The sequence below is a fragment of the Lathamus discolor genome, chromosome 11 (assembly GCF_037157495.1).
Source record: "Lathamus discolor isolate bLatDis1 chromosome 11, bLatDis1.hap1, whole genome shotgun sequence".
Lineage (NCBI taxonomy): Eukaryota > Metazoa > Chordata > Aves > Psittaciformes > Psittacidae > Lathamus > Lathamus discolor.
In genome coordinates, this window is record NC_088894.1 from 1,826,609 (window position 1) to 1,836,351 (window position 9,743).

The 9,743-nt window shown below is 50.4% G+C and overlaps 1 protein-coding gene and 1 long non-coding RNA gene across 2 annotated transcripts; one reads left to right on the forward strand and one right to left on the reverse strand.

Annotated features, from left to right (window-relative positions):
* Window positions 1-3,758: 3,758 nt before the first annotated feature.
* Window positions 3,759-7,367, forward strand: LOC136020356 (uncharacterized). The gene is made up of 2 exons (XR_010615301.1): window positions 3,759-3,871; window positions 5,536-7,367. It is a non-coding gene; the product is annotated as an uncharacterized LOC136020356 (long non-coding RNA).
* Window positions 4,926-7,328, reverse strand: NPBWR2 (neuropeptides B and W receptor 2). Its single transcript, XM_065691380.1, has 2 exons — window positions 7,190-7,328; window positions 4,926-6,687 (listed from the first exon to the last, which is right to left on the reverse strand). The coding sequence occupies exon 2, from the start codon at window positions 6,094-6,096 to the stop codon at window positions 5,098-5,100; it is 999 nt and encodes a 332-aa protein (XP_065547452.1). The 5' UTR covers window positions 6,097-6,687; window positions 7,190-7,328; the 3' UTR covers window positions 4,926-5,097.
* Window positions 7,368-9,743: the final 2,376 nt, after the last annotated feature.

Genomic DNA, 9,743 nt, shown 5'->3' on the forward strand with positions numbered 1-9,743 from the left:
TCTCTTGGCAATGTTTGCTGTCCCTATTCTTGGTGTTTGCCTTTAAATTAACTCCTCTTCCTCCTTCCCAGCAAAAGGGAGGTGGGGGAAGAGGAATGCACCAATTGGGCTTTACAAGAGGGGCTTCTTTGGAAAGATTATGGGGGTTTTGGAGAGTGTCTGGTGTCCTATGAAGGCAGCAAGCGTGGAGCAGTTCTGGAGGCCTCACTGCTGCCTTAGATCAAGGGTTTATCACCCCAAAACCAGCCCTGGGTCCAGCATCAGCTGCAGGGGTGGTATGAATGGGATGGGACCATGGTCTGTCCTGGACATGGGACAGGGAGATGCTAGTGCTGTGTCCCCACAGAGGGTCCTCAGATGATGTCCTGAAACAGAGATCAGGAACCAGCCTGGGGAGTCCCATTCTCTTCAGCATCAGGTGGGGACGTCAAACCTTGGACCACAAGCTCAACAGGAGTGGACATGATCCTGCTGTGGCCAAGAAAGCCAATGGGATGCTGGGTTCATCAACAAGAGCATCGCCATCAGAGGTAAAGATGTCATCATCCAGCTCTGCTCTGTACTTGCCAGGCCTGGGATGTTGTGCTCAGCTCTGGTCCCCACTCTACAAAGCCCTGGTATTCCATGATTCCATGAACCTTGGGGTGCTGAGCCCCTCTGAAGCACCAAACCAGGCTTGTTTCTCCCAGAACCAGCAGTAAAGCCGGAGAGTCACCATTTCCTCCGGTTTGCATTGGGAGCATCAATGGCACGTTAGCATTGATCATCCCCAATCGAGATAACATCCAGCGGCTCTCAGCATCCTGTGGCTGACAAGGCAAGTGCAGGCTGTACAGAAAAGGGACAAATTCTCTCTCTTGGATTGCTTTCAACAGTCCCCTCTAGAGACTCTTCTGTTTCAGATCTTCTTTATTCCATGGTTTTGCTCATCCATTTTTAATCTCTTTTTGGTTTTATTCTTTTCCCCATCTAAAGATGCTTCTGAGAGCTGGATCTGCATCCCTCAGTGGGGTATTATTTCTTTTCTCACCCGAAATCGTGACCAACAGCAGGAGACAGTGTGAGACTCTGTAAGTACCAGGGGATTACAGCTTCGGGGCTGGGGGGGGGGAACAAGCTGCAGCACAGCTCGGATGAGGACAATTGATTGAAACAACCTTTATTACTTGCTGCAGCACAAAGACTTAAAAAGCAAGAGCAATTTCCGATCGCTGCCTCTTATCTCAGCTGCCTTTAAAGCCTGTAGTGGGAATATGAGCCCTGTATGAGCCCTAATTCCTGCTCCTGGGGTGGAAAATGGCTTCTTCTCCCTCACGCAGGGATGATGAAGCAGAGTCCTCCAGGGCTGTTGGTCCCCATGGGTGCAGCCGCAGGAAAGGCGATGTGCTTCCCGTAGAGGAGGATGCAGCTTTGCTGCAGTGGGCAGGAGCAAGCAGAAAGCCTTCAGCTCCTGCTGTAACCAGGGAGCTGCGAGGTTACCCAGCACCTTTGCCCTCATTAAGCCATCCTGAACTGTCTCGGAAGGGTATTTCCCTGGCTTTGCAGCTGAGCTGGCTTCCCAGGAGGCTGGGAAGGCGGTTAGGATGGGAGGGAGCTGTGCGCATCCCTGAATCAGTCTCCCTGGTCCGCACAGACCCTGCAAGGGATGCTTGTTTAGACAGGGCTTTATTCGGTGAACTGTTAAAGGGATTTACTTCCCTGCTTCCAGCCATCAGGATGCAGCTGATGTGGGCTGCTGTGATCCGCAGCAAACCAGCCCCTGATGAAACTCAAGCGGAGGAGCCGTGCGCAGGTTTTCCCTGGGGCGAACTTGTGTGATGTGCGGACAAGCATCTCAAAGGTGGTTTCTGCTCTCTGCTCCCATGCTCGGGGGTTCAGCCCAGGCATGGGCAGCCCCTGTTTGCAGCAGGTTTGCAGGCACCAACCTGTGCGTGAGGCTGAGCAGCGCTGTGAAGATCCGGCGATGCCGAGCTGAAAGCAGAGAGTGCCGCTTAGTGCCGTCGGGCTGAAACACAAGGACCCACCGGTTAGCTCGGTGCACCCATGGACCACAGAGCCCTTTCTAAGCACAGGGGGAGACCTTGGTCAATGCAAAACTCTTCTCCCCTTGTCGCCTTGCACCCCTCAAGGACAAAGAGGAGCTGAGCATCTTATTTAAGCACAGATGCAGGCAGGATGCTGTTGTAAGAGGAGATGCTGAGAGATGTGGCTGTTCATCCTCACGAAGAGAGGGATCAGGGATATAAGCAATACCTGTAAATGCTTGATGGAGGGTGCAGGGAAAAGGGAGCCAGACTCTTCTCAGTGGTGTTTAAGAGGCACAAACTGAAATATGGGGAATTGCATTTAAACGTAATCGCTGTGGGAGTGGTGAGGAACTGGAACAGGTTGTCGAAAGAGGTTGTAGCATCTCCATCCTCAGAGGCATTCGAACCCAAGCGGACACAGCCCTGGGCAGTCTGCTCTAGGTGACCCTGCTTGAGCAGGGGTTGGACTGGGGGATCTCCAACCTCAGCCCCTCTGTGATTCTGTGACAGTCGTGACATTGATTTAACCGGGATACTGTCAGGTCTGAAAGCGGGTGAGTTACCCTCGAAAGGTCCATTGAATGCAATACATCAGGTTTTCCACCTGATAAAATATATTGCCTTTCCTACAGACCTAACTGGACAGTTTGTGCGAGGTGACATCCTCCGAGCCACTTTTCTGCGCTGCTCTTTTTCCATGTGGGAAGCCCGTTGCCAGCAGGTGGCAATGCTGCTAAAGCAGTGGGTACCCCCCTCCATGCAGGCTGGCTCAGTCCCCTGCGCTGCTCCAGGGGGGTCATGCAACACCTCTGCATCCCTCATCTGCTGCTGGACCTGCCTCCTTCCCCATAAAGGTCAGCCAGGATCACAGCGCCCAGCTTTCCTTCCGGAATTAACCACCCATATGGTCCTCGGTCCCCTATTTGCCACGTCTTCCTCCTTTTCCCCACATTCCTTGAGTCAGTAGATACCTCTTGAGAGCCATTAGCGCCTTCTGATTAGAGCTGATGTCTTGCCTCCCTGTTGCTCCTCTTGTGGCTGGGGCACGCTAAGCATCACTCCACACACCTCCATGTGCAAACACACACACACTGCTAGGACCAGGCTTTGAGTAATCCTTGTGTTTCATAGAATTGTAGATGATGGAACCATGGAATGGCTCGGGTTGGAAGGGACCTTGGAGCTCACCCAGTTCCAACCCCCTGCCATGGGCAGGGACATCTTCCACATGGTTTGCTGGTAGTTGCAAGGTGGAGCTGATGGGAAGTAGAGAAGAACCATGAAACTTGGCTCAGTGGGCACTAAACCTGGGGTTTAAGATGATAGATTAAGGTCCCACCACTGTGGTTTGCTCTTCACGAGGCTGGCTGAGGCTGGGGATCCAGCTCTTGATCATTACAGCAAGGCAATGTCACATTTGGTATCAAAAATTCTGGGGCAAGTTTCAATCTGGAGGAATGCCTCCTTCATTTTAATCCCAAAGTTAACCCCTTCAACATGGAGAAGGCTGCACAAGTGATGGTGTATGCACAAATCTCTTCCAGTTTTCCAAAGGGGAAGAAGCAAAAGGCCATCCTGCTGTGTTGAAGGTTGTTAATTTTGGTGTCTGGGGGCACTGATAGGTTTTGATTGCCTTGAGGGGCCTCACATGGTGTCTCCACCCTCGCCCATTGCTCCAGGAGGCTATTTAAGATGAGCCCTGCACCTTTCAAGCCAACTCTCTTGGAGGGGCCCTTGCTTCTAGCACTGTTTCCTGCGTGGATTCTGACCTCACATTGCAGCCCTATCTCCAGCTTCATTTTCTGGATGGACTTTGGATGACTGCTCGAGGTAGCTTGTCTTTGGTATGTGTGACACAGCTGCTGTCTAGACCTGTCTGTAGCCCCATGTTTTACTTATTTCTGTGTTTTCCTGGTGGAATTTGGGCAGGAAAGAGCCCAATTTGGTGCTTGTGGACCTGGGGAAAACTGGAGAGAAAAGCTTTAGCTGAGACAGCCTTCCTTAAACCAGTAACATGTACCCTGCAGTGCGATGAGCCCTGCTCACCTCTACCACCATGGCTTTAGTGGTCCTTGAAGCTTTTAGTACAGTGTTTCTGATTCTTCCTTTCAAATCCTGGTTCTGTGGATGTACTTTTGCTGCTTACCTGTTAGAGAAGGAGCATTCAGTGTAGTTCTTGCTAGTGGTTTTCTTGTGTCTTTCAAAACACCTTAATTTTGTTACTGCTCTATGGCTATGGTATTTTACAGTAGGTAGAATGTAACACATAGCAAAGACATGGGACAAGCAGCATCAGTTTTCTCTGGTGCAAGAAGAACCAGTCTCTCTTTTTCTTGTCAGGTTTATTTCATTATTCACTCTTAAATAAATAGATATTTGACACTTAACAGGAACAAGGAGTTAAAAATAATTTCTAACACACATTCCCATAGTATTTTCATAGTGTTTAACACACAAGACCCAAGTCTTGCTTTTGGTTTAAATTCCACTCGTGTTAACAGCTCAGGAATAAGGGAGTTTGGGGTGGAAACCAGACATCCCTCAGAATCAAAGCCGTAAGACACATATGCACAAATGTGGATGTGAAAATGGTTTGCTTTCCAAATACCCATCTTGCATCCTCTGTTCAGTTTATTGATGTTCCATTGGAAGTGCTCATTAGCTCTGCTCCACGGAGCAATCCTCTACATAACAGCTATTAAGGACCAAGCACGATATTAGCCTGAGAACTCTTCTCCAGCTTGTCTGTGCTGTACAGCAGATGGCAATAAAGGACCACGGTGCAGTAGATGTGTCTCTGAAAAGGGCCTTTTCTGCCCTTAATGCTTCAGAGTGTGTGATTAAAACTAACACTATAGAAACGGTGCTTTGAGACATTGGGAGGTGCAGAGGGGGAAAAGGCAGGAGCTGCAAGTAAGCAGGACAAACCATGTGAGTGATAACGATACAGACACATCCATTACATGTAAATGAAAGAAAGAACATTGTGCGTTCATTGACCCCCCCCTTAGTCTGCAAAGTTGCCCTTCAAAGCCATGGGAGGGAAGGGATCTGAGCCTCAATCCGTTCTTCAGGAAGTTCTGCATTCCAGCATCTTCCGGAAACTCTTCCGGAAGCTGTCATCCAGGAAAGCGTACAGGAATGGATTCAGGCAGGAGTTGGCATAGCTTAGGCTGGTGATGAAATAGGATATGCCAATGACCATGGAAGTCTGGGGCAAGTCAGTGGTCAAAGCCACAATGGTGGCCAAGTGGAAGGGGGTCCAACAGAAGAGACACACAGCCAGGACTATGAAGACCATGATAGTGACTTTCTTCTTGGCTTTGTCCAGGGCTTTAGCATTAGAGTTCAAGTGCATGTTCCTTAGCTTGTAGAGCATCATGGTGTAGAGGATGCAGATGGTGGATACTGGAATGGCAAAGCCAAGGATGAGGGTATAGATCCTGCTGGCTTTGAACCAGAACCTTTCGGGCTTGGGGAAGTTGAGGCCACAACTCTTGATCTCCAGGTCATCTATGTAGACGTTGGCAAAGATGATGAAAGGGAGAACGATGACGGTGACTAGGATCCAGATGCACAAACTGACAATCCTGGCTGCTCGGTACGTGCGATGTGGCATCCTCTTGGACCTGACTGTAGCCAGGACAACCAGGTACCTGTCTATGCTCATCACTGTCAGGAAATAAATGCTGGAGAAGATATTGTAGTGGTCTATGGACAAGATGACCTTGCAGAGGACTTCTCCAAAGGGCCAGTAGTGAAGGAGGTGTTCAGCAATATTAATGGGCAGGACAAGTGTGAACAAGTCATCGGCTATAGCAAGGTTCAGGATGAACATGTTCGTCACAGTCTTCATCTTGGGGGCCTTGAGGATCACATAGATGACAGCAGTGTTGCCTGTGAGCCCAACAGCACAGATCACAGAGTAAATCACGGGGAGGACAACATAGAAATCGGCTGCCTGCTCTTGGAAGGTCAAGTTGAAGCTCATGCTGTTGTCCAGGTAGCAACTGTTGCCTGCATTGCTGCAGGTGCTGTTTGGATCGTCCCAAAGAGAGCTGTTTCCCATGCCTGCTGGTCACAAACCACCCTGGGCGGTCATTAAGAGCCTCGCCAGCACAGAAGAGAGCCTCTTCTTGCATGAGGAGCAGCTGCTACTCCATTGAGAAGTGGATGATTTCCAAGGAGTGGGTTGTGAGGCAGCATGGACCACACAACTTACCTCTGCTGTCACCCACCATTGGAGAAGTTAGAACTTGAAGTGATCAGGAGGAAAAAAACCCTATCGAAACGCACACGTAATGCTCCATGAATGAAAGAAATGAGGATTATAACTCCTTCCATCAGTCAAGGAACTCGGAGAGCATCCCGGTGAGCTTTGGCTGCTCTTTGCTGGCGAAGTCAAGTGGCTCCAGTGGAACCGTCTGCAGTAGGAGTCCTCCTGGGGCTGGCAGGAACAAGGAGGGCAGAGAGGGAGCTTTGTGCCTGGTCTGCTCTTCACAGGAGGTCTGAAGGGGCGGCCGCTGTTTCACTTCCATAGCGCTCGCTTTTCCATGCCGGAGCAGAAGCGTGGCAGGGTTTAATTGGTGCCTTTGTGTCGGGTTCCCACTCCTTGTGTTGGGATTTCAGACAGTGAAGTGCCTGACACCCCCAGGGTCCCCTGGAAAAAGAAGGAGGGGGGGAAATAGAGTTCAAGGAGTGTTTCCAAGCTAAAGGTTAAAGAGGCTTAACCTGTAATTTAAGTGATTCTTTTAAGCAAGATGGTTACGATCTTATTCAAAATGAAGTTCATCCCCACTGCAAATTGCTGTGGCAGCCCATAGAACATGGCACAGACGGGACAGACAAACCTGGAAATCCCAAAAGTTGAGGATTATTTAGGGAAGAGGGGGAAGAAATGCCCTGAAAGCAAATCCCCTTGAAAGTCAAAGCAAGCATTACCCCATCTGTGGTAGCTGCCACATCCTCCGCTATCGCCCGACCCATGCTTCCAAGAATTCCTCCGCAGGGAAGTGAAGGAACAACCAACCCCCTGCGAAGATCAAAGATTTGGCAGCTGGTCCCCAGGCTCTGCCAAGGGCAATGCCTCACTCCCCTTGCGTTCAGCAATGAAATGAGCAGGACCACAAGCATTGGGAATAGAGGGTGGAAGAGCCCTTTACCTGCTGAGCGGCTCCCGTTGCCTCCGCACCTCCGGTACCTGCTGCTTGGCACTGCTGAGCCTCTTCCCTCTGCTCCGAGTTGGAGAAGGGTCCCTGGGATGCTGACGATCCCCGGCTCTGTGATCAGATCAAGACGGTGGCTCTGCGTGTGCGTTGCCTGTCTGAGCAATCAGCACTTGTTCACAGCAGGGAAGGGAGGGGGGAAAAAGTTTTTCTCTCTGCAGGGCTATTTAAATAGCAAATAGGGTGATGCTGGGGAGCAGCTGGTGCTCCAGGGCTGTGCTGCTCAGGAATGAGGGAGATGCTGAGGGGCACAGCAGCACCCAGGGCTGGCGAGCTGTGGATGGGTGGGAAGAGGAGGGGGGGGTTAAACTGCTGCTACGGGGAGCACTGGCTGGTTTAACAAAGGGAGATGCGCAAATGTGTACAGGGGGAGGGAGTGGGAGGAGGGTACACAACATTGCAGCGCTCAAAATGAACAAATAAGCAGCTGTACCTTGCCAGATCTGTGCTGGTTTCAGCTGCTCGGGGGTAGAGGGGGGGGCTCAGCTGTTTTTTTTCCCAGCTGGGTCCCTGGTCCAGCTTTGGAAATGAAACTGAATCCTTTAGATGTGCATCGTGAGATGCAGGAGTCCTGTGAAGCTGGACCCCAGGTTATAGAATGAAACCAGCAATAGGGGAAGATCCCTTTACCTTTGTGTCCCTGTAACAAGAGGGAAAGGAAACAAAGGTCTTTTGATCCTCTTGTGGTCTTTTAAATGTATTTCCCACCTGCGGGTTGCCTGAGAGTTGTTTCTAGACCAGGCAGAGCAAATGCATCCACCAGTGCTGTGCCTGATGGGTCATTCAACCGAGTAGGTCGGCTCCTCTGCATGAGCCCTGTAGCCAAGAGCTGCACTTGACTCTGCTCCTCTTCTGCAGGCGTTTACCCTGTTCTGGCAATGAATGGGTGGGAGCCAAACGCTTCCTTGCACTCAGGGAGGTACCTCCTTAAGGCCACAGGTGTAACTGAGTTTTCAGCAAGGCTTTTCATGCCCCATGTGCAACCCTTGCAGGTATTTTCTGTACCTCAGCCGGTGTTTATGCCTAAGCAAAATGCCACGGACATTAAAGATTGCCCAAGAAGATGTATAAGGGTGATGTGATGACATTGCTTCACCATCCTCCTGCCTGTTTTGGGAGAGCTGGCACAGTTTGGAAGCAGCTGTAAGGGAAGTGAGGTTATGACACGTCTGCAGGGGGAAGGCAGCTTTCCAGCAGCCGCCGTTGTCTTTGTCAAAGAGAAGAAAATACCGGAATATGGAGAATTTCAGTAGAAGGTGATGGTAAATTCACTGATCTCAAACTGGTCCTCACAGCAAGAGGGGGTAAAAGTATTTTGCAGTTGTGGCTTTCTGGTTTTCAGCTTAAAGCACATCCCTTGGGTCCATGGGAAAGATTAAGAGCTGTCCTTTCACTCCCTAAGTGATGTTATATTGGAACTGTGGCTCTGTGCTGGGTGCTGCGTGTTTAGGGACGTGCTCATAAGGAGATGGGACCTGAGGGCTGCAGGGTGGGCTAGGTCTATGGATGTAGCTGGGGCTACATCCCTCCCTGGCTGCCTTCTCATTATCCATAGGCTAGGATGTGCTTGATTAAAACAACCTTGTCAGAGATGCTGTGAGCAGGGGGGCTTTGATTTCTTTTATATCCCCAGACAATTTCCCAGCGCCTGCTTGAAGCTGTGCTCTCGCCTCATTCCTTTGACAGCTTTGCAGTAAAGCTCACCTGCTTTGGGGAGGACAATTACAAACAGAACTAAATCCACCCATGCAATCCCTTTGCAGCAGCAGTACGAGGAAATCTTCCCCTTGTGTCTGTTCTGGGTCGGACCAGAGCTGATGCTCGGTCACACTGTGTGTAGTGGCATGATGAGAAGCAGAGTGCCTGGAGGGGATGCTTTATTCATCTTGTTTTCTCTGGCTTGGTGTCCTTTACACTTGATTATAGACGGTGGCACAAAGCCCTGGAAAATCAAGCCCTAGTTTGAAGCTGCTGTTCCAAAGGACACGAGCTGTGTTTTCCCTCTGGGCTACTTGAACTTATTCTTGTGTGAGCAGCTCCATTGCCAGCACAGCGCAAGAGGGACAGAGTTTCTATTCCAGGCAAATCCACCCCACAGAGATGGACTTTGCCTTTTGAAACCCGTGTTCACGCTATGCCGCTCGAGTCAGCTGTGCAAACAGAGAGAAAAGGTGGTATATTAGAGAAGGAAATCCCTTGTGATGCTGAATCAATGGTGCTTTATTGCCTTCATAAAGCTGATGTGCTGCTGCCTCCAGACAAAGGCCATCCATCATCCTGGAGTTATGGATAACTGTGGTGCTGGCAGTGCTTGGAGGGGGCATCAGGACTGCCTGGCACATGGCTAAGCTGCAGGAGCTCCTTGCACCTCGCTGGGGACAGTGCCTTTGGCTGCGTGGTGATAATCACTGCAGTGGATCCAGCAGCTGTGACACGGCCTGACAGGCTGCAGGGAAGGCAAAATGGTACTGGAAGTACTGAAAATCAGAGT

What these genes read in the sequence shown, in the direction of transcription:
- NPBWR2 (XM_065691380.1), bottom strand. Translation starts at nt 6,096, where the DNA reads ATGGGAAACAGCTCTCTTTGGGACGATCCAAACAGCACCTGCAGCAAT.